At 35.4% G+C, this 25,689-nt stretch overlaps 1 protein-coding gene across 3 annotated transcripts in view; it reads right to left on the bottom strand.

Moving 5' to 3' along the window:
• Nucleotides 1–3,163: 3,163 nt before the first annotated feature.
• clu (clustered mitochondria protein homolog) overlaps nucleotides 3,164–25,689 on the bottom strand; it is a 46,130-nt gene continuing 23,604 nt past the window's right edge. The window contains exons 2-7 of one of the 3 annotated variants that reach the window (XM_068389991.1): nucleotides 18,107–18,333; nucleotides 17,005–17,148; nucleotides 15,836–16,007; nucleotides 13,774–13,904; nucleotides 9,822–9,958; nucleotides 3,164–7,985 (exon numbers count right to left, since the gene is read on the bottom strand). In XM_068389991.1, the coding sequence (XP_068246092.1) occupies nucleotides 4,664–7,985; nucleotides 9,822–9,958; nucleotides 13,774–13,904; nucleotides 15,836–16,007; nucleotides 17,005–17,148; nucleotides 18,107–18,333 (4,133 nt within the window). In that variant the 3' untranslated portion in view covers nucleotides 3,164–4,663. Of the gene's footprint in view, nucleotides 7,986–9,821; nucleotides 9,959–13,773; nucleotides 13,905–15,047; nucleotides 15,079–15,835; nucleotides 16,008–17,004; nucleotides 17,149–18,106; nucleotides 18,334–25,689 lie in introns of those variants that run through there. The other 2 variants (XM_068389992.1, XM_068389993.1) reach the window with 2 other exon arrangements.

Here is a 25,689-nt window from a genome sequence, read left to right as displayed (position 1 = left end):
GGTACAAAGATATTTTAGTTTCCCTTCAGTTTTCATTTCATGTAACTGCCTTACTATAAAGAGGGCAACCATAGTCGTTCTTCTCCTCATGAATCCATACTGCTGTTTCCCAATCTTTACAATCTCTCTCATCTAGTACTCTCTCAAAAACTTTAAAATCATGCTATGTTAGTTTAATTCCCCTGTAGTTGCCACATATTCCATGATGTCACGTTTCTGCTTGAATATAGATACCAATAGACTCTCCTCCCAGTCTTTATGCCTTATTTCCTCATCCCGTATTTCTTTCAATAAATCCAACATCTAATCTTTCTCCTGTGTAGCTAGTATCTTGACCATTTCAATTTGAAACTGATGGGCCTGGTGCATTACCATTCCTCATTTTACTCGATGCCTCTATCTCCATCACTGGCCTCTCCACTCTGTGTTTCTCCAAGCTCCTCTTTCTCATTTTCAGTATTCATTAATTGCTCATAATATTCTCTCCATCTCCTATTAACGTTATCATTTCTAAGCAATATATTGCCATCTCTATCCCTGATGACTTCCAGTTGCCCCAAAACCTGTCTTAGCCTTTTCCTCAAGTTTGAAATCTAATAGACATCCTTTTCTCCTTCCTTTGTTCCTAGTCTTTTATTTAACTGATCTTCCAATAGCTATACCTACTTTCCTCCTCGAATCTTTTCTCTCTTCTCTGTACCATTCCTCTGATCTCTGTCCGTCTTACTTTCCAGTCCTTAAATGCTTTCGATTTCCTTTTAACCGATTCTTGCACCTCTCTGTCCCACCAACACTTCTCCTTTCGACACACCAAAGCCGCTGGTTCTTCATACCAATTCCACCAAACCTCTTCTCTTCATATCACCCTTCATCTTATCATGCTATCTAATTCTCTGCCTCCCTCTCAATCCTCTCCCTTTAACAGATTCCTCTCAAGCAAACACCCTCCCCCCCCCCATCCATCCTCAACACGTGCCCACACCATCTCAGTCATGACATTTATCATCTCTAAGTTTTACTACACCTGCCAGTCTTCTTGTCATCAATTCCCAATCTTACTTAAGCATTCCCATCTATCTTCTCTCAAGCTTTGCTTCCCCTTTTCGTCTTAAAGTCAGTTTCTGATCCATATATTAACACTGGTTTTATTACAGTGCTATAGATACAGTATTGACATCTAGCTAGATATGCATTTTATCACATACAACTCCTGGTACCTCCATAAAATTTTCCCATGCTGTTTTTATCCCTTTTTCAACTAATCTTCACAGTCTTTCCTCTAGACTTATGGTAGATCACAGGTACCTAAATTGTTCTACCTGTTTTATAACTACGCCTCTACTTTCCTGTATTGCTATCCTGTCCCTACTTTCCTTACTACCCACCATAGCTTCAGTCTTATCCACATTTACCCTCAAGCCACACCTTTCCAAAGTCACTTGCCACTCTACAATACCTCTCTGTAATTACTCCTAATTTTCAACAACCACCAAATCATATGCATATATCAACTCCCACATCCCCTCATTTCTGACCTCTTCACTTAACACATCAAAGACCAGCACAAATCACAGAACATGCCGCCTGACAACCTTACAATTGGCTCCTGGCAACTGAGTGTGTCTGCTAGTACATTCCTCTTGCTTGAAATGTATCTGGCTGACAATTCTATGGTGTGAAACACTTCCCACGTGTGTATCTGCTTCATCAGTTTGCAAATGTGGAGCAAAACCAGTCTCACCAAGGAGAGGGTTTAACAATCCATTTAGGCTTGTGGACCTAACGGTGGTGCACCACTTGGGTCGGGGACACTGGTTTTACAGCTGCTCCCACACTTAAAATCACAGGCATCACCATGGGAAACACTGGCAGAGGGGATAATGGGAGCTTATCTCAAAAAAAGACAAGAGGGTCTACCTGCCACACCTAAGGAAGGCCATGAGATAAAATTTGTCGTTGGCAGTCTGCACTGCGAAATTAGAGTTTCAAATCTTTGTTGGCAAGTGGTGATCACTATGAGAACTCCACACATCACCAGACCCTGAAAAATCAGCTGACACAGGGCCTCCTTTGCACCTGCTGCATACTAGTCGGAACCGATCCAGGGATAAATGTACAGACACGACAGTATCATGAGCATTAGATGATGGAAGGTAAGAGGTGAAAGACTTCCGTGGTGTCGTCTTGGGAGCTACCAGGACTGACCTTGGAGAGGGATACGCTTGCTGCTGCACTGAAGGCCGCAATCTATGCTCAGCATATGGGAATGATGCAAATAATCATCCCCCCTACAAGAAGCAGTGGTCTATAACCACTTTGGCCTTAAACCATTTGCAGTGGCCACCCCTTTTCCCTGCCAAGTACAAATCTGTTGCTTCACTTCCATTACAAACAGCCATCATTCAGTCCTGAAAATGGAATGAAAAGAACAAATTTTCAAAGCCTTGGGTTAGGTTAACATTCAAGTCTGTACTTGCTGTGGCAGAAAACAAAAGTGAAGAGTTCTACACGAGGCTACAGGACCTGTCCTTAACAAATTTAGCACCTGTTCCAGCTCTGCTAAAGAAATTCCCCATTTTAGAAGAAGAAAAGTTTGTATACAGCTAGGAACAAAGAGAAGTCTTATTTAGACACCAGTTTGTGAGACTGCAGAGTAGCAGGTTTATATCTCTTTTCATCAACTATTTTGTTGTCATCATATGCCAGATGGAGTAGTGGTTCTAAAAAGGGGGGGGGAGGCATTTTGCAAGGATAGAGAACAGGAAATGTCTATTTTGTGATGGATATAGACACGATTTCAAGCAAAACCCAATATGAAAACCTAGTTAGCTGCAAAAACTTAATTGCTTTTTCCCTGTTTGATAGATATATGGAACGTCATGACATTCAAGATTATGAGTGAGTTTTCATTCACAGAATTTGGGCAATATACTGTAATTCAGTGCTAAGACTTGGAAGGCTATTCACTGCCGAGGTGAACCTGTCGGAAAATCCTACAGATTTTTTTTTATTAATTGTTATTTTATGATTGAAGCGTTTGTATGGAGAAGCTTCTGTGTAAACAAGACAAGAACTTAAACTAAGTTAAACACTAATACTCTTAGATGATTTATTGTTTGGCTAATAACTATCAAGTATTTAAGGTTATATTAATCAAAACAGAAATTATCAACAGCTTTATTTAACATTATCTACAAATTTAATTACACGAGCTCCAGGCCCTCTATACATTTTGTCATATAAACAGGAAACATGAGTAACAAAATCTAGTTTTTTTATAAAATAAAAATTCCAGAAATTCTAACCAATTTAGTTCTTTATCTTTAATTTAATTTTTAAAAATTCAATTCCCCAAATAACATCCCATGAAAGAAACAAATATAGTTTTAATTTTCATAATTAAGATATCCTCAGTACAAGTGTTTCTTTGGTTCCTTATTTGCAAGTACATAAAACCCACAAAATTAGATCTGTTAAGGTTACTATATATAATTCTAATGAAATGAGATGATGAGAGTACTGATTTGTGATTGAAAAAAAGGCTGAAATACCTAAAACTCAAATTCTGTATGGTTATGTACCTGCATATATGCCAAAGTAACAGTATTTACAAATTACACTTGTACACGGACATGTTACTTTGTAAAACAGTCGAGTCCTCTTTCAAGAACCCAACACACAGGACAGACCCGACATGGATGGCAATTCAAAATGAACAGTTGCTTGTAATGTGAACTAAATATGAATATACAGTACATAATGGACTTGAGTAAATCTCTGCTAAACTTTGGCTGTACATATTGCATATATCTTACATATCTTTTCAAAGAGAACTAAAGTATAATATTGACATCTTCAGCACCTATTAAAAGAACAATTCATGTGACCTACACTTTTCCCTGATGACCAAAGACACACATTTTCTGTAAACATCATTGAAACGAAAATGCATTTACCTGAAAAATTAGTTTTCATTATACTTTACTCAAGCTTATAACTCAGAGTAAACAATCCATTGTTTATGCAAAATTTTTTCAACAACCCACTAAAAGACTAGAATTTGCTTCGATCATCATTACTCTGTCTTGCAACTAACTGAGAGGGTTCCCAGACAGCTATGTAACAGTGGTTGCTTTAGAGAATGAAAACATTTCCAAGCCTTTTCCTGTACTGCCAGAGACCAGACAGCTACTTCAATCTCACCTGAAAAAAATAACTATAAAATCCTCAAACACAAATTACTATCAATTAAAACAGCTGTCTAGTTTCTTTCAAGTAAAAGCCAAACTGTACAGTGGAATGTTAACTATTTCTATTAACACACAACCACAAACTATGAAGTTAACATTAACAGCAACTATTTATACAAAACTAAAGGCTCCATACAAAATAGTACTTAATGCTAAAGAACTAATATTGACTACAACTTGTAACTTTACAAGCATTGATTGCATTTCTATGGCTTAGATCACAGCCAGACTTATTTAGGAAGCTGCTTTTCACTAGCAACAGCAGAAATGAATTGTACCCAATTCCAGACTTTTGAGCTATGGGGAAAATATTGTGCCCTTTTCAACCCAGTAATGAAAATTTGAATACATGGCACTAGCAGTGACTATATGTTCAAGGTCAAGGTATTTTGTGCTAGTTTTTTTTTTTAGCTTCACCTACTCGCTGAATCTTCTTCCTCTTCTCTCTTACTACGGTCAGAAAGCTCTGTGGACGAAGTTGTTTTGCCTTTGCTTACATCTTGTCGAGTTTCTTCAACTTTTGCATCTTCATTTTCTTTTGCTTCGGTCCGTACTTCCCCTTCATGCGCTGCTTCCACTGTTTTGGCTTTACTTTCACTTTCTATTTTAATTTCACTTTCTTCACTTGCATTGTCACTTACTTCACTCTCTTCACTTTCAGTTTTAGTATCACTCTCATCAGCCCTGTCTTCACTTTCTTTGCTTTGATCTGGACCAGAAATAGCTTCACTCTTGGCTTTCTCTTTCAAAGCTTTCGCGTGTCCCTTTTCTAATTCAAGACGAACTTTTTCAATCTCCGCTGGTGTTATTTGAACATAAAGAATACCATTGATAATATTGAGAAGTTCCAACACACTAGTCATAGATGGAGGCTGGATCTGAATTGGAGGAAGTCCTAACATTCCTCTGCCATTAAATGCCTCGCTCATTTTCTTGGCCATAACTACAGCTTGTTGGGTGAGGTGGCGCAAACACTCGTCTGCTTCTTTAGTTTTTTCATGCTCAGGCCCAAGCTGTGTTTTGTAGATTGTGAAAGTTTCCTTTTCATTTTTAAGAGCTCCCCTGAAATCGCCCATGCAGCTCTGGGTTCGGGCCACCAGATGGTAACTAAGCGCAACCTTTAAACTCTTGTCACCAAAGAACTTATTGTTGAGTTCTAATGCTTTTTCCAAGAACTGAAGTGAGAGACTGTACTGCCCTACAGCATGAAGAATAAGACCAATATTTGCATCCACTAGAGCTACTTCAGGATGAATTTCTCCATGGACTAGCAAGAGTAAATACCTTGCTCTGTACAACAATTTCAAAGCAATACTGACTTGCTGATTGGCAAAGCAATACAAAGCCAAGTGGGTGTACTCTGTTATAGTGTAAGGATGATCAATACCATTGACTCTTTCACTCATCAAAACAGCTTTTTGTTGAAAGGACATTGCTTCAATATAATCACCCATAATGTAATTAAGGCGAGCCAACATTCGAAGGCACTGTGCAATTTCAGGGTGCATGGCTCCGTACACATTATTCAGAAGGTTAAGCGCTTCGCTAATTAGATCATAACCATCCTTCAAGAATCCTTGTTGTATTTTTGTTTGACCAGCTGTATATAAATTGAAAGCATCTGTACCTCTTGGATTGATGTGCTTGACAATGGGGAATAAGTTCACAATATCTTCTTCATGGAAGGTCTCTTGTGACTTTGAGTCAAAGGTAAAATCTCTCAAAAATAGTTGGACACCTGATTTCATGCAGAAAGATCGCAGCAGAGTAATTTTTTGCACACCATACTTGTTTACTGTATTGTCAATGCCATCCGTTTCGAGCATCCAGCTGTAGTAGCTTTTCAGTTCACCTTTGATGCGGGTCCAAAGTGTCTTTGGAGATAAGCTAGACCACTGATTATAGCTATTATTGTAGCTAAAGGGATGCTTCTTCTTCTTCTTTTTTGACAGGAGCTCATCATTCTTCCCAGATGCATGAGGACTATTACATGAAGATAAATAACAGTTAAGGAAATGAGCAACAGCTGAAGACAAACTAATAGTTTCAACATTTTGAAGGTAACTTGTGAAGATATGTTTGACAGCACGGGCAATGAGTTCCCCTACAGCAACTGTATGTATATAGTCAAGTTCAGAAACTTTGGCTATTAAACTGGTAACCTTGCCTAGATAGCGAATGTTTACACCACGAGTGTGTAGTGCCTCACAGAGTGTTGTACCATCAGTTGGGGCAGCAGCGTGATCCGTTAGATCATGAACCAAACTTGGAAGCTGTACGCTAACTAAAAATTCTGCTGCGTCACAAACTAACTGGCGTTCCTTTTTCAACTGTTCACCTTGAGGATTTGCATGCTGAACACCTGGGGAGAACACATCAGGGTTGAATCTTATATCAAAATCAGCTTCCTTGAGAGATCCTACAGCTACAGCAGCCTTCTTAATTATATCTTTAGTATTTTCTTCAACCTGTTTCTCAGCAGCAATGCTCTCTGTAACATTTTCTACTATTTTCTTTGCTTCTTCAGCCTCTATTTCTTTATTATCTTTCTTTTCTTTCTCATCTTTTTCAGGTTCTTCTTTCTCCTTCAATACAGCCACCTTATTTACTTCCTGCTTTTTCCCACTTAACTGCTGCAAATGTAAGGCAGCAAACTTGAGAAACATCATGTACCGATTGTCAACAAAAGCATCAATGAGCTCTTGCCTGAGGGTAGCCAGTTTATGCTTATGAGTTATTGGAAAGCCCATTTTTTTGCAGGCACTACCTAAAGTTGCTCCCTTCACATCTAAGAAATTTACATCTGGGGGGAAAGTCCTCAAAAGATCTAAAATGTAATGACGACCATCATTTCCGATAATTCCCTTACATTCAACGGAGGAGCATAACTCAATCTCCTCGTTTTTCTCATTTAGAACTTTATGTGGCAAAATCTTAAGTTGCTGTCCTGCTTTCTGTAGCAAATCCATATACTTTGGATGGGTGACCACAGTTTTTCCAAAATCAATGGAACCATACACAACCGATTGTTCTTGCTCTCGCTCCAAAATGCCTGGAATGATGGACTGAGCTGTAACTCTGAAGCCTCTATAATCCACAACGACTGTGCCAAGGGTATACAAACCTTCAAGATCGACAGCACTGTAAACACGCACACCTTGCAAATCATTACGAGGGGCAACATGAGCTGCAGCATCCCCACCTACTTCCTTATAATGATCCCTGACATCAAAACCAAGACTGAAGAAAATATTATTCCATATAAACATCTGCATCTTTGCATCCTCTCCTGGATTGATTGCCATAACATTGCCGTCTACAACTGCCATAGCACCCCTAGTTGCTGCAGCAACAAAGTCGCTGTGCACCTTGAAGATAGCACGCTCTCTCAAAAGACGTTCGGGTAAGGTACGCCTTGAAAGTTCCCTGGTAGTCTGCAACTCCTCATTCCAGTCACGTGTTTGACCCGGGATATGTTCTTCATATCCTAATTTGCTGCTAAAAGCATCTTCTGCTCGAAGTGCATCGATTCCATGCTCCAGTGTTGGAGATGCCCAAGCATATACTTGATAAGGTGTTGTTACTCTTTCAAAGGGATGCCGGGAAGTTCGCTTTTTCTGGAGGTTTGCAAAATTACGCTTGAAGGCATTAGATAAGATATTCAGTAACTCAATAAGTGAATGGGAAAGATAGCTTGGACTAGCAGGCTTAGGATTGAACTCTTCTTCAGTTGTTCTGAAAAAATATAAAATGAAAATTATTACTAAAAACCAAGGTAACGACTCTTAAAGAGCAGGCTAAAATGCTGTATCATCTCACCTCTTAGTCTCTGAACACTCTACAGACACATTAGTATGTAGTACAGATCCACCATCAATAATCCAGCACCTGCATCAATACAGCAATTATTATGAACTGATGAAAATGAGCGAATTTCAATACAATTTTTGACACTGACATGCTGAGACTAAGATTGACTGATTATTAATATTTCATATGTGTTTGGCTATTGCTTTACTTCCCTTAAATGAACCATTAGTTAAGATCTAAATGCCCCGCCCCTGCCCAACCATATCATTCACAAATTGCAAATACAAACAATAACTTTACGCATTAAATTCTTTTGAGTTCATTCATAACACAACTAAGAGAATCCTTATATGTATGTATGGTCTTGATGTAATAGTAGCTGATACAAAACAGTGCTACGTAATATCAAGATGAAACTAGGAATAGACTAATATCCAACATAAAATCAACAGGAAACTATTTAAACTAAGCCTAAAAGCATTCGACTGATTTTGTGTTAGTCTCGTTAGTACTTAACCACAAAAAATGTACATAGGGACGGAAATTTTTGCGCACAAACTTATTTTCTCATATCCAGTCACTTGTAAAAGGAGGTACTACTATATATTTATTCAAAATTACTAAGATTCCCACAAAAACTTATATGATTACTTAATCCTTTGTAGTATAGTTGCCATTCAAGTTACTGCTATAGGATGAGTTTGCATCTGTCTACTGTCAATGTTTATCTTATTTCTAGCCAGATAGTTGAATATTTCATTGAAAAGAAAAATAGAGTATAAAAGAAAATGAATGCTATATATTACTGAATGAAATATAAAAAGTAATTATGATATAAGAAGTTATTACCTCGGTACAGCCAAAGGGTAAAATCAATATAAATCTTAAGTCTCTTTCCTTTTGGTTTGAGTCTGGGTTGGGTTCTTCCTTGGGGACTAAAAGCGGTTGCTTTGGAGTTGTAGGGGGACTTAGTGATTGTGTCATCGCTATATACTTCTGTTTGATTATAAAACTATTTCTTATCCCTTTTACCCCCAAAGGACGTACTGGTACGTTTCACAAAACACATCCCTTTACCCACATGGACGTACCGGTACGTCCCTGCAAAAAACTGCTATTTGTAATTTTTTTTTTTTTATATAATTTTTTGAGAAAATTCAGGCATTTTCCAAGAGAATGAGACCAACCTGACCTCTCTATGACGAGAATTAAGGCTGTCAGAGCAATTTGAAAAATATATACTGCAAAACGTGCTTGAATAAAAAATAACCCCTGGGGGTTAAGGGTTGGAAATTTCCAAATAGCCTGGGGGTAAAAGGGTTATGAAACTCATATGTGTTTAAGTCTCAAATTAGAAGAACTGTGCTACCATAATGAAAAATGTTTCATAGAAGGATAAAAATATTTGGGTAAAACTGAAATTAATGAAGTGAAGTCAAAGGATAAAATACAACACATTGAGGCAATGGCAAATTAACTAAGAGAAACTATGAACTTTTGATACTGATTATTTTTGTTTTATTTCCAAAATAAGCAAAACAATCATTTTATCAAAAGATCATTACATTGAAAAAAAAATGATAGAGATTCCTCTAAAAAGAATATAAAGATGAGAGATGGAAGACAACAAATCAAGCAAGAATAAAGCAATCTATTAATTTATTGTGAGTCTCACTCTAATTAGAAGAATCTCCAATTTCTTTTTTCAAATTCTAATTAAAGACTTAGGCTAAATAAAAGCTAGTTATATATATTACTTACAGATTAAGGTAGAAACCCCAAGTTGAAGCAGTTATGTGATAATGTTTCCCTTCTAAAGTGACCACATACAAATACATGAGGTCCCCATGCAGCTTGCGTGGACCTGGAGGAGGGTTCCAACCACTCATGGTCAACACCTGAATTGGATAAAAAAAAAAAAAGAAGTTTGAGTAAGTCTCAGACACTTCCATCAGCATATTGTCACCCTCATAAATTAACTGCCTCAGTAATTTTCTCCACTTGTTGAGAAGAAAAAAAACCTTCTCATTTCCTAATTCTTTATATCATTATATTGAGCTTCAATTAACAAATTCTAATTCACAAATTCTTCTGTTAAGAATTTGTGAATTGAAGCTCAAGACAATGATATAAAAAATTAGGAAATGAGAAGGTTTTTTTTGGATTTCCCAACAAGTGGAGAAAATGTCTTAGGCAGTTAGTTTATGAGGGTGACGATATTGAAAATTCTAAATATTTCAGTTTCAAGAGGAGTACAGTTCTATGACAATTCATGTTCTCTGGCATTGTTTTTTCCTTTTGTTCCTTAACTCTGTTATACTTTTCCATTCTATTTGTTCTGTTTGGATTTCTTTCGTTTTCCCCCATTCAATGTTTAATCTATATAAAACCATTTTCCATATATAAAATGGAGAGAAGATATTCGTTAAACAAAGAATGAAATCCAAATACATATTTTAAGAGAGAAATAAGCTCAAGTCAATAGTAATTAACAATTTTCCTTTTAAACTTATTTTGATACTTAAATGCAGGCTACATTGCTTTCATCTAAGGACAAGCTTTATGGGTTTAAAATAATTTTTTTTCTCTTCATTTCCTCCAGGAACATTCCATGGTGGGATTTTTTTTTCTTATTGCTGGGTCAAAACCCCAATCAGTGGCTCATTCAAGACCTTGGCTCACCTTACCTCATGGTTCTCACAATACATTAAAAGACAAGACCTCTGAGTAAAGATACAAAGCCACTGGACGTGGAAAGAAAGAGGGGAACATGAGGTGACCCAGAGAGAAGTACCAAAATAACTAAAATTCTGTATATTTATATGAAACTTATTTGTTAGTTTCATTTCTGCCTACCAAACTTTCTTGGAGGGAGGAAGGTGGTAAAAGTTTGGAGGGAGGGAGGAAGGTGGTAAAAGTTTGGAGGGAGGGAGGAAGGTGGTAAAAGTTTGGAGGGAGGGAGGAAGGTGGTAAAAGTTTGGAGGGAGGGAGGAAGGTGGTAAAAGTTTGGAGGGAGGGAGGAAGGTGGTAAAAGTTTGGAGGGAGGGAGGAAGGTGGTAAAAGTTTGGAGGGAGGGAGGAAGGTGGTAAAAGTTTGGAGGGAGGGAGGAAGGTGGTAAAAGTTTGGAGGGAGGGAGGAAGGTGGTAAAAGTTTGGAGGGAGGAAGGTGGTAAAAGTTTGGAGGTAGGAAGGTGGTAAAAGTTTGGAGGTAGGAAGGTGGTAAAAGTTTGGAGGTAGGAAGGTGGTAAAAGTTTGGAGGTAGGAAAGTGGTAAAAGTTTGGAGGTAGGAAGATGGTAGACACAAAACAAAAACTACATAATTAAAATCTAAACCAGTATTCAATCTAACTTGCAAACATTCACATAATTAACTGCTCTTTCTTTCATGGACAGAATAAAGTCCAATGATCTTCATCATCCCAAACACCCTACTAGAACCAAAAGGATATCCATAACAAATATTCATAATAAAAACTACAAGTAATAAGAATTAAATTTCAAAACTGATTACATAAAAATATTAAATATAGATTTAAGCAATATAATTTCAAGCCTTACAACAACATTTGCACACTGTACTGGACTAGTAGTCTCTATTTCAAGGAAAAATGTAATCTCCCAGATCTGAATTACTTCCTTAACCATTACGCAGCAAAATGCAACTATAGATGTGCAGATGTCCCAACATTACGCTGCAATAAGTGTCTATTGATGTATGAACGAAGAAGCAGAAAAGCACATTTTGTGGTATATATGGCAAAATTATTTAATCTACTAATTGACAACCCTATCTCTTGAGTATGACTGACAGTAATGGTATATCTAAAGTTAGTCACCAATGTACTTTAAATGGAATTGAAATCCTGCACAGCGCTCCCGAGTATATCATCTGCTGGTTTGGGTGCAGATGCTCAGCTGAGAATAACATCATTCAGATGTGGACTTGAGAGCATCTAAATCGAGTTAATTTTGAATAAAAATAGTCGTGGTGAAGCTCTAGAAATTACAGAAAGCAAATCTGATGGCTTCAGTGTGGATGAACGAGAATTAACTGGATCAAAATACAATTATCTGAAGAATAATTAAGGAGTCCTTTCAAGATGACTATCATGATGAGAACTGTTTTAGAGGCTGAAAGTAACAGGGATGACAGTAATACTTCCCAATTTAGCAATACAGGTATACACAAAATTGAACCAAAGTAGGATTAAAAAAGGGGGAGACATGGTCGCTTAGTCAGTGATCACTTGATTCTTGCAAATTTAGTGGTGACTGTAAGTGGACATGTTCTTGAAGAAACAATGAAATACTTTTTTCTACTTTGAGTGTCTGGACTGTCTGTGGAAGTTTTTTTTGATGGAATACGATTTTGTGGCTGAAGCAGGAATTGCTAGTGATTATGGTCTAACTCCTTAATGAATGACTTTTTAAATGCTTATGAATGAACTACCAAGAACATCAGGGTTCTTGGATGTGACCCAAATACAACAGGGATGAGAAGATGAACGGATGTAATTTATGTGAAAATGATGGCCCGCCCACCCCCGTTATTCACCACAAATGAAGTTTCATACAATGAATACCCTACTGCTGCTACCTTTGCGGTCACCAAGGCAACCGGAGGAATTGTTTAGAAATGCAGAAAGGGTTTATAAGAGTATGGGAAGAGTTTACAAAGTTTAAATTTATAAAGATAACAAAATATTAAATCAGAAAAATAATGAAAAAAATATAATACACAGTACAGTATCTACTACACTGTCTTTCACCTATCGCTGGGGGGAGTGTGGAGTGGAAAACCCTGGTTATTTAAAGAAAAAGAAACTACTGTAAAACCAATCAAACATAACCATTCGAAGAATATACAACAACCACTCGAATGCAAAAACCTATATTTGCCTGAATCAGAAAATGATGACAAAACTTGGGACAATTCAAAGAAAAAGAAGCGATAACCAATCCAGCATAACCATACTATACCAATCAAAGGATATACAACAATCTCTCATAATCATCAAATGTTAACCCTTTTACCCCCAAAGGATGTACTGGTACGTTTCACAAAACTCATCCCTTTACCCCCATGGACGTACCAGTACGTCCTTGCCAAAAACTGCTATTTAAATTTTTTTTTTTTGCAAATTTTTGATAATTTTTGAGAAACTTCAGGCATTTTCCAAGAGAATGAGACCAACCTGACCTCTCTATGACAAAAATTAAGGCTGTTAGAGCAATTTAAAAAAAATATACTGCAAAATGTGCTTGAAAAAAAAATAACCCCTTGGGGGTTAAGGGTTGGAAATTTCCAAATAGCCTGGGGGTAAAAGGGTTAAAGAAAAAGAAACAATAACCAATCCAGCATAACCATACAAAACCAATCAAAGGATATACAACAATCTCTCATAATCATCAAATGTTAAAGAGCTCTTAACAAGTTGCTACAGAGCTAAAAAAGAAAAGAGCAGACTTGCAACCAAATCATAGAGACAACTGGTAAGAAAGAGGTGCAAACACTCCGAGAGAGCTAGCCTGCAATCTAACAACAGTATTTTTATATATTTTTCCTTCCAACAGGCTTGTGCCTAAAGTATATAGCACATGAATAGAGGTACTGTAATCAATTAATCAAATACTTTCAACTCTTTTGTGTAAATGAAATATCAATCATTTCAATCATAAAAATGCTTTGAATAACCGATGTTAATTCTCTTTACCTTGAGGCACTGTGGGCTCTTCTGCTCCTTGGCAAATGGCTGTAAGGGAACCAGCGGTCTTTCCTTGCAGCCAGGAAGTATATACTTAGGGGGTGTGCAGTCTATGGACTCGACAGGACTCCTCTTCTTCTCTGAAAATGGTTCATAAATAAGATTTTTTTATTTAAATTTACGATCTTTCCCAATAATTTTCACAAAACAAATAAGGATGAAACCAAAAATTATACAATGAAGATGAAGCAAACAAAAACTTAACAGGTTTTAAAAAAATTCTAATTAGAAATTTGCTTTAAATCTGAAAAAAAATAATACACAATACTGTACTGTACTGTACAGTGGTTGAAATTTCTTTTACTAAATCAAAACCAAATAAAAATGCTACAATGAAGTCCAATATTGTAAAAATCCTGCACACTATAAAATTCAAATTTCAAAGTTTTAAAATTTACATTAACATAACACTAGAAATAGACTGCAGTTTTGCATTAATCAATACAAGCTGCTCTCCTTATCTGTGGAGTCATCATTTGTAGCTTTACTTGTAGACATGCAAATTTTTACCCTTAAACAATATCATATATAAAAAAGGGATTTTGACAAAGGAAAAATCTATTTCTGGGCTCGACCTGTGTCGCTCCGTGAAATGCTCCTTAAAGCACCATTTCAAAGGTATAAATACTGCTAAATATACCAGAGAAACAAGTTGCATGGAAAGAAACTCCACTTCCCTACCATGAAAAAAGGAATAGCAAGTTCTACATATTTGATGTTATCATTTTATGTTTTTATATTGAGTTTACTAAAGGAAATTCTAACTTATAAAAACCTTTTTATTCAACTTCAAAATTTTGACCAATTACTTTTGTATTCAATATTTTTCCATGATTCTCCAGTACAATAATTTTTAGTTGCATTAACAGCTTGAAAAGTTAGTTTTACAATCCAGAAGAACTTTAACGACAATTGATTTTTGAAAGTTGCAAAAGTTACCAAACATGAAGTGAAATTCTATATCTCCTGGGAGGCAACATTCAGCATGAGGGTGAATAAATCTTTCATAAAATTTCAAATGAACATTTCTAATTTAAGTTGAATTATGCCTAATCTAAACTTCAACTTTGGTGCATACTTAATATTACTTTAGTCTATAACTCACCCATAAAATCCCCTTGAGCAACAGCTACTCTTTCACCGACCCAAAATATCCCATCGAGCAAGTCACCCTATCACTTACCCATAACATAGCCTTGAGCAACAGTTAGTCTATCACTTACCCATAATATCCCCTTGAGCAACCGCTACTCTTCCACTTGATCGAAATATCCCTTCGAGCAAGTCACCCTATCACTTACCCATAACATACCCTTGAGCAACAGTTAGTCTATCACTTACCCATAACATACCCTTGAGCTACAGTTAGTCTATCATTTACCCATAATATCCCCTTGAGCAACAGCTACTCTTTCACTTGATCGAAATATCCCTTCGAGCAAGTCACCCTATCACTTGCCCATAACATACCCTTGAGCAACAGTTAGTCTATCACTTGCCCATAACATAGCCTTGAGCAACAGTTAGTCTATCACTTACCCATAATATCCCCTTGAGCAACCGCTACTCTTTCACTTGATCGAAATATCCCTTCGAGCAAGTCACCCTATCACTTACCCATAACATACCCTTGAGCAACAGTTAGTCTATCACTTACCCATAACATACCCTTGAGCAACAGTTAGTCTATCACTTACCCATAACATACCCTTGAGCAACAGTTAGTCTATCACTTACCCATAATATCCCTTTGAGCAACAGCTACTCTTTCACTTGATCGAAATATCCCTTCGAGCAAGTCACCCTATCACTTGCCCATAACATACCCTTGAGCAACAGTTAGTCTATCACTTACCCATAACATACCCTTGAGCAACAGTTAGTCTATCACTTACCCATAATATCCCCTTGAGCAACAGCTACTCTATTCCTTACCCAAAATATCCCTTTGAGCAAGTCACCCTATCACTTACCCTTGAGCAGCAGTTAGTTTATCTAGTCTATCACTTACCCATAATATCCCCTTGAGCAACAGTATTGAGGAATGATAACGAGGCACAGTCAGCACCATTATATGCGTCTACTGGATCCAGCGATTTTAACAGGTCTCTCACATGGCGCACATGAATTCTAGCCTCCCGAACTGTGTAAGGATCTTCTCGAACTTTGATTACAGACCCCTCCTGCAACATCATCAAAATCATCATCATAATTAATTCTCATAAACATGAATACACTTGACCTTTGATTACATACCTACAACATCTTTATCATAATAAATTCTAAAAAGATGAATAAACTCAAACTTGGTTTACAGACCTCTCCTACGTCATAGAAATTATCATCATAATAACTTAAAAAAGAATTGTTATAATGTAATTACAGTACTTGGGAACTATAAATATCAAATAGTAGTGGATGTAATGCATATAATTTAATAATGACATGTAATGCAAGTCAACACCCAAATGCTTCTTTCACCTAAAGTTTCCAGGCATTAATTTGACATGCAAATATGCTGTCAAATATTGGGTTAAAAAGAAAATATACTTAATAAATTAAAAGAAAATATTGAAATCTGTAAGCTTCAAGATGTTAAAAGACTATTGTAAATCTAATAGGTACCTGTAGTAGCTCCTACATTACTTGAAAAACATCCTTGCCAAAAATCTGAGTAAAAACGCTAAACCTTTAAGCTTGAAACTAGTGTTTTATCAGTCATAATATGTAGGTGTTTCAATCAAGTAAACTCCATCACCTACACTTTAACCACCTTACATCAACAAATAGTGATAGACGAGGCAAAACATTATTCAGTAATGAAATGCTCAACTCATGATTTAAAGTGAATTACCCTCGGCATTTCTTCCACTAACTATTTGATAATATTGATCCGAGCTAACATTAGCCTCTGTTTAGTGATGCTTCCCCTATTTCTGTTCCTCCCTCTACATTTTTCCACGTTGGTACAGTACTTATCTGCCTTTGACATATATTTTCAATTCAATTCAATTTTGAATCTTCTCATGTAATTTGGATCAGTGCCATCAAAACAATTTTCATGCCATGAAAAATTAAATATTTTGCAGTTATCTTGTTCATATCTTCAATAGAATACAACACACTCAAATCTTAGAATTTCAATATATTTAGAAGAGTAACCCGTGTACAGTATCATACCTTAAGGCCCTCTATTGTTTTGAGCTCTGCAAAGTTGTCAAGCGTTTGATCATTCAGTAGCAAAGAAAAACAGGTGCGATGGCAAGTGTCCTCACGATCCATTAGGAGCTGGTGAATCTCTTGCACCAGTTCCATGCTGCTAACCTGCGGGAATTTAACTAAATTACCAAGTGATATATACATACATACATATATATATATACAGTATACTATATATATATATATATATATATATATATATATATATATATATATATATATATATATATATATATATATATATATATATTACACACACACACACACATATATATATATATATATATATATATATATATATATATATATATATATATATATATATATATATATACATATACACACACATATATATATTATATATATATATATATATATATATATATATATATATATATATATATATATATATATATCTATAAGTTACTACTCAAGAAGAACTTACAACATATCAATCTTTGACTTTTAAAACTTACAAACTACAACAATTCCGATAGTTAACAAGGAATTGAATGTTCAATAACGCAAACCTATTATTTTAAAAACATAGAGGAAATTCTGTATAGGCAAATGTTTATATTAAATGGCTTGCTAAGTACAACAAATACATGGATAAAACTCAACCCTCATGGGTCTGACCTAAGCTACATTTTAAACCTTACTGATGTTAATTAACTGTAAATGTCTTTTAAAATTAATACATTTAAATATCAATCTAGGCACAGTCACTTAATCATAAATACAGTAAAGTATAAAAAGGAATATAAGCAAAAATTAACCTAGTTACTTGGTACAGTACACAATATGAAAAAGCTCAAATCTTACAGACATCCCATTCTATAGATTTCCTTAACCTAATTTACCTTCTTGTTCACTGTGCCTTACGGGTAAAACTTCATCAAAAGTACGTACTAAAAACTAGTTACTTCGTACATTACACAATATGAAAAAACTCATATCGTACAGGTATCCCATTCTATAGATTTCCTTAACCTAATCTACCTTCTTGTTCACTGTGCCTTACGAGTAAAACTTAAAAGCAAGTACTGTCGAAGGAACTAACCTGTATTTCAAAGGCATCTCCAGCAGGGGGTTTGATTTTGATGTTGAACCCATATTCCTGTGACAACAGGCCATCTTTATCTTTGTCGTCGTCATTATCGTTTTTATCCTTGTCTTCTTCCGTATCTTTCGCGTCCTTGCCCTCTTTCTTACTTCCTTCACACTTCTCTTGTGATTCGGTTTCAGCTTTCTCATGACCCTCACTGGTATTATCTCCATTGCAATCTGCTGAAGAAAAGAAGGAACATGTACTATATTAAATGAAATATTTAATCATAAATGCTTCAATATATATTCCCTCGCTTGTAATAAGTATCTAAACCACTAATATACACGAGTATGGAAAATGGAACGAGATACGGTTAGTAAATAATGCTGCAGTTAGATAACTGACTTTTTGAACTGACAATGGTCTTCAAAAATTACAAGTTTCTTCCGTTATAGTGATTATTTAATGCTAAACCACATAAAATACGTTGTTACCGATATTGAATTATTTCACTTTTTAATCATTTCTCATATATGGTTTAATTCCTGATTTCCCTTGCTCACTGGGCTACTTTCCATATTGGAGCCCTTGAGCTTATAGCATCCTGCTTTTCCAACAAGGGCTGTAGCTAATAATAATAATAACAGATCACATAAGTTGTTTTAATATTGGGTTATAGTCTACATCAACACACACACACACACACACACACACACACACACACACACACACACACACACACACACACCAGTCATTTCAAATAGAATCTTAGCGAAGTACTACCATAGACATTATAGATCATTCATCTCATACATGCTAAGTACAATGTATATTTTGTATGCACACAAACTATTTCGTTATAATTTACAAATGTGTTCCATTTTTTTTTCATCCTAAAATACGATAAAATAAGGTAAAGATAGGCTCTCTGAACCAAGAACAAATAGTAAATTTGGTGAAAGGGCTTTTAGCTACTGTGCGCCTAGACATTATAATAAACTGCCAATTGAAATGAAGGACCTAAAGGGAGCAACTGAATTTAAGAAGAAACTAAAGATATTACTTTTCACAAGATCATATGATTAGGAAGATGCTACAATCAAAGAATTGTATAAGTTATAATGAAAATGTTTCGTTAGATGATTAATATGGACCCGCCAGAGAAGTAGTTCACTCGACTTCAGTGGAGGGTTGGATTTAAACCCAAAACAAGTAACCAAGTAAGATATTCACATTCTAGAATATGTACACTTGTCCAGCGAATAACATAAAATAAGGCAATAGTTCTTCACTCGGGACGTAATAAAACTTAAAGGTCAGCAGTTGGTAAATGAAAAACTTGAATATTGATAGAACACTTGAAAAATTCTCCATGTCTTGCCAACCGTCATCTAACATCCATGAAATAATTTAGTTTAACAAAGTTGAGGGGCGATTTCCCTTCATACACGTCAAGAAGGATGGCAAAACCAATATTTTTTTTTTTTTACTAAAAACTTCCCAATTACGCAAAGGGTTACGACCATAACGCATGCGTAGTAGACGCACAGAATTAAGCAGACAAACAGACTATATTCAACAGGGTTCTTTACTATAATCACACCCTCTTCGATAGGAGACTAAAAACATTCTTGCCACTTCGCCATTCTCATTTCTTCCTTCTCTTTTTTACAACAATTATTTTTTTTCTATCAAAGATCATTTACTTTTTTTTTTATTTCTTCCATCACTTATTCGCAACACAATTACACTTTCTTTTATTAAAAAAAGTTCCATTTTTTAAATTCTTCCTTTTCTTATTTGCAACACAATTACATTTTTATTAAAGAACATTTAATGTTTTAATTTCTCCGTTCCCTTATTAGCAACACAATTACATTTTCTTTTATTAAAGAACATTTAATCTTGTTAACTTCTACGTTCCCTTCTTTGCAACACAATTACATTTTTTATTAAAGAAAGTTCCATTTTTAAATTCTTCCTTTCCTTATTTGTAACACAATTACATTTTTTTTATTGAAGAACATTTCATTTTTCTTATTTTTTCGTTCCCTTATTTGCAACAACTACATTTTTTATTAAAGAACATTTTTTTTTTTAATTACAGGAGTTTCATTTTTTCCATTAAAGGAAAATCACCAGCACCAATCGTTTAAACAAGTCTACAATATAATTCCTTTCAGTTAAGACAATAAAAATTGCACAAAACACCGACAGGATTCCTAACATGACGGTCAAGGACCCAAGCGAGCCTCTTAAAATTACATAACGTATTCTTCAAACGACTTACACAAGTTGGGGATGAGCATATCCTGTAATCCCTGTAATGCACCATGGCACAGACGAGTATACAAATATACTTTAGTACTAGGAGAAGGCCTTTCCCCTTGGTGGGTCTAGGACTTTTAAATTTACGTGTAGAGTATAACTTTAGCCTATCTATTCATTCGTCTGAAAATACAGACAAGAGAGAGAGAGAGAGAGAGAGAGAGAGAGAGAGAGAGAGAGAGAGAGAGAGAGAGAGAGAGAGAGAGAGAGAGTTGTTCTATACTCGGTGGCGAAACAAAGTTGAGAGAGAGAGAGAGAGTTGTTCTATACTCGGTGTCGAAACAAACTATATATATATATATATATATATATATATATATATATATATATATATATATATATATATATATATATATAGAGAGAGAGAGAGAGAGAGAGAGAGAGAGAGAGAGAGAGAGAGAGAGAGAGAGAGAGAGAGAGAGAGTTGTTCTATACTCGGTGTCTAAAAAAAAAAGAGAGAGAGAGAGAGAGAGAGAGAGAGAGAGAGAGAGAGAGAGAGAGAGAGAGAGAAAGAGAGAGAGAGATGGTGTTAATGTTATATCATTAAATCCCCAAGGTCCAAGTGGAACGAGAGTATTGGGCACTGAGCCATCTTCAAGCAAATACGATTCGGTCCCACGCCACTGTGGACTTAACACCTTTAACACTTTAATCTTTATTATTATTATTATCATTATTATTATTATTTGCTAAGCTACAACCCTGGTTGGAAAAGCAGGATGCTATAAGCCCAGGGGCTCCAACAGGGATAATAACTCAGTGAGGAAAGGAAACATTATTATTACTTGCTAAGCTACAATCCTAGTTGGAAAGGCAGGATGCTGTAAATCTAGGGGCTCCAACAGGAATAATAGCCCAGTGAGGAAAGGAAACATTATTATTACTTGATAAGTTACAACCCTGGTTGGAAGAGCAGGATGCTGAAAGCCTAGGGGCTCCAACAGGAAAAATAGCCCAGTGAGGAAAGGAAACATTATTATTACTTGCTAAGCTACAACCCTAGTTGGAAAAGCAGGATGCTAAAAGCCCAGGGGCTCCAACAGGGATAATAGCCCAGTGAGGAAAGGAAACATTATTATTACTTGCAAAGCTACAACCCTGGTTGGAAGAGCAGGAGGCTGTAAGCCTAGGGGCTCCAACAGTAAAAACAGCCCAGTGAGGAAAGGAAACAAGGAAAAATAAAATATTCTAAGAACAGTATCAACACTAATATAAATATTTTCTATATAAACTATAAAAAATCAAGTTAATCACATTATAAGTTGCCATTTCTTTAATAAGTGTCTACAAAATACACTCTCCTTTTCTACGCATCCCAAATAATATGAACAGCCAGTCGGTTACTTTTGCAGACAATAGGTTCTTTGAACTGATAAAAAAGATTAAATTTGAATCTCAAATAGATTATTTTTGTATCTTATCATCTCTGCATGGTACGACAAAACAGTTTTCGCAAGACTTTTGTTCTCTAAATAGGTAAATAACATTTACTAGTTTTTATTTTTCCTTCTTAATCTTTCTTCAAATATATAAGCGTTGTATCGAATTTTCATAGAGCATTTGGGTCCTTTATTCGTCTTTTTTATAAAGTATTTTGGTAATTTATTCATCTTTTTTTCATAAAGTATTTTGGTAATTTATTCGTCTTTTTTTCATAAAGTATTTTGGTAATTTATTAGTCTTTTTACATAAAGTATTGGGTCTTTTATTCGTCTTTTTACATAAAGTATTGGGTCTTTTATTCGTCTTTCTTCATAAAGTATTTGGGTCTTTTATTCGTCTTTTTACATAAAGTATTGGGTCTTTTATTCGTCTTTTTACATAAAGTATTGGGTCTTTTATTCGTCTTTTTACATAAAGTATTTTGGTAATTTATTTGTCTTTTTTTCATAAAGTATTGGATCTTTTATTCGTCTTTTCTCATAAGTATTGCGTCCTTTATTCGTCTTTTTTTCATAAAGTATTGGGTCTTTTATTCGTCTTTTTACATAAAGTATTGGGTCTTTTATTCGTCTTTTTACATAAAGTATTGGGTCTTTTATTCGTCTTTTTACATAAAGTATTGGGTCTTTTATTCGTCTTTCTTCATAAAGTATTTGGGTCCTTTGTTAGTTTTTTTCATAAAGTATTTTGGTAATTTATTCATATTTTTTCATAAAATATTGGATAATTTACTTGTCTTTTTTATAAAGTATTTTGGTTCTTTATTTACCTTTTTTCCCATAAAGTATTGGATCACTTATTCGTCATTTTTCCCATAAAATATTGGATCACTTATTCGTCATTTTTTCCCATAAAGTATTTTGGACTTTATTCCATCCAAGCTAGGACCAAGGAGGGCCAGGCAATGACTGCTGATGACTTAGCATATAGACCTATAGGCTCTCCTCCAAACCCCCATCCTTAGCTCACAAGGATGATGAGGTTGCAGCGACCAAAGAAACCAACAAGTTTAAGTTGGACTCGAACCACAGTTCACCAGTCGATGTTACCACATCTTGAATTCAATCTTCAATAAGGTTGAATCTGGGATTATCCTGAATCCACTCTTGAACAATGAGGTTGAACCTGGTATTATCCCAAATCCAGTCTTGAGCAAGTCCGTATAATCAGGGATAATCTTAAATCCACTCTTCAAAAAGGTTAAATCTGGTATTATCCTAAATCCACTCTTCAAAAAGGTTAAATCTGGGATTATCCTAAATCCACTCTTCAAAAAGGTTAAACCTAGGATTACCCTAAATCCACTCTTCGTCAAGGTTGAACCTGGGATTATCCTAAATTCACTCTTCAACCAAGAGATTACACCTGAAATCATTACAAATCCATTATTGAACAAGTCGGCTGAATAGGGGATTACCCTAAATCCACTCTTCAACAAGGAGATTGAGTCTGGAATTAATCCTACATCCACTAATCAACAAGGTTGAATCTGAGATTATCCTACATCCACTATAGATTATCCTGAATCCACTCTTCAACAAGGAGACTAAATCTGAGATTAATCCTACATCCACTCATCAACAAGGTTGAATCTGAGATTATCCTAAATCCACTATTGAACAAGTCGACTGAATAGGGGATTATCCTGAATCCACTCTTCAACAAGGAGATTAAATCTGAGATTAATCCTCCTGGGTGTTAAAAAGCCATGTTCCAGCCAAACTGACCATCCGACAACCTTACACAAAGCAATTATAGATCAAGACGTCACTTTCCAGGCCATATATCAGGAGTAAAAACAACGGGGTTTCTGGAAGAATGGAAAAATGGAGCTACTGGAAAAAGCCAGACCAGAATGGTTTTATTCCAAGATAAACTTCATTAATTCAAACCATCTAATTTTATTTTTGCAATTTTACAACATATCAAGATAAGAAACGACTGGCGAAGTCTAACCGAGGACCTTTGCGTCAATAGGTGTGATAGATGATGATGATGATAACCTGAGCTTTTGAATCTCTGGAGCTTTTGAATCTCTGGATGAAAGTGCATATACTAACCACGTTCAGAATTTGCAGTAAAAAAAAAAAAAAAAAACTCTATTGACGATACTAGCGTTTTCAAAAAGTTCCTAGGGAATTATATTTCCAAACTCTAAATAATATAGTCAGTTGTCTCTATATTATGAAAGGGTTGGCGAAATCTAACGGAGGCCCTTTGCGTCAATAAGCGTAGGAGGAGATGATGGTCATCACAATACAGCTTTTAATAACCATACAACAATACAGAAGCATAAGTTAATTCTAGCGGTATTGTTGACTTCCCATATTGTCTTCTTCGTACAAACCAATCCATCACCACCCTTCTAACTTGTCAGGTTCTACATTAATTGCTATCAAACAAAAGACTTTAGCCAAAAGTCCTTCGTAAAGACGAAAAAATCTACAATATTGATTTTCAAGTTTATGTGAAGAGATTTGATGCTATTTGGGATTTTTCAGTTTAACTAGATTTTTTTTATTATTGCCTCTCTACTCTTTCTGGCACTCCAACGATAAAAAAAAAAAGTATTTTCATTATTCTGAATTATTTGTCCATCTTATTTTCGCCGTGGAAATTCCAACATTAAGGACCCTTATATGATAAACAGAAAAGTGCTTGTCTGTCTGTCTGTGTGTATATATATATGTGTATGTGTACATGTATATATATATATATATAATATATATATATATATATATATATATATATATATATATATATATATATATATATATAAATATAATATATTTATATACAGTATATATATAAATATAATTATATATATATATATATATATATATATATATATATATATATATATATATATACAGACACACATCTCCTTCCGGTCACTCTAATCAGCATTACCAAACTTGTAACTATTCGGTCTCTCCCGTCCGTCAGATAGGAGATAGGAAGTAGTCATACCCTGTTGAGATGGGGTGTACCCAGAGAGAAAAGGGTTGAATCTAAATAATTAGCAATCATTATTGACGGGTCACGCACTCTAGTTAATTAATAAACGAGATCTGAATTAACTAATACACAAAATATGAATTAACAATGCATCTACTTAAGTTTGCAAAAATACAGTTAAGTACAGGTGATGGTTAAAAACAAATGAATATCAACTTTGCGCATTGTCACAATGACTGGCGACTTTCGTGTGAACCCTGATATACAATATGATAGGAAGATCGTTCGTACGTCAGTTGGTGATCTTTGGTCTCCTCCGCTTTCTTCTCACAATGGGAGAGATTTATTTTCTAATTCGTACCAATTCATACGATTAGATAGGAGGCTATCTTTCGAGAGAGAGAGAGAGAGAGAGAGAGAGAGAGAGAGAGAGGAGAGAGAGAGAGAGAGATTTTGTAATGTCTCAAAGACTTTTTAATCCATCCACGAAGACTCCGTTTGCTCTTTGGCAGAGCGATTTAGTTAAGCATTTAGAGAGTTCTTATGATCTTGTCCAAATTATTCATGAACTATTTACCGTGTTACTGTTCACTACATCCGCTGGAAGTCTATTCCAAGTATTTTGCTATTTTCTATGTAAAGAAATTGCCACAATTGAGTTGGGTCATATCTTTACAATTCCAGTTTGTATCCGTTACCTCTGGACTGATATGTGCTAAGCGTGAATAGATTGTTGTAATCTCCATTTGTTATTCGTTCAAGAATTTTCAATGCTTCTATTAAGAGAGAGAGAGAGGAGAGAGAGAGAGAGAGAGAGAGATGAGAGAGAGAGAGAGAGAGAGAGAGAGAGAGAGAGGCCCACGACT

Source organism: Palaemon carinicauda, chromosome 16, assembly GCF_036898095.1.
Source record: "Palaemon carinicauda isolate YSFRI2023 chromosome 16, ASM3689809v2, whole genome shotgun sequence".
Lineage (NCBI taxonomy): Eukaryota > Metazoa > Arthropoda > Malacostraca > Decapoda > Palaemonidae > Palaemon > Palaemon carinicauda.
Note: the sequence above shows the minus strand (reverse complement) of the source record. Positions and strands in the feature narration are given on the sequence as shown.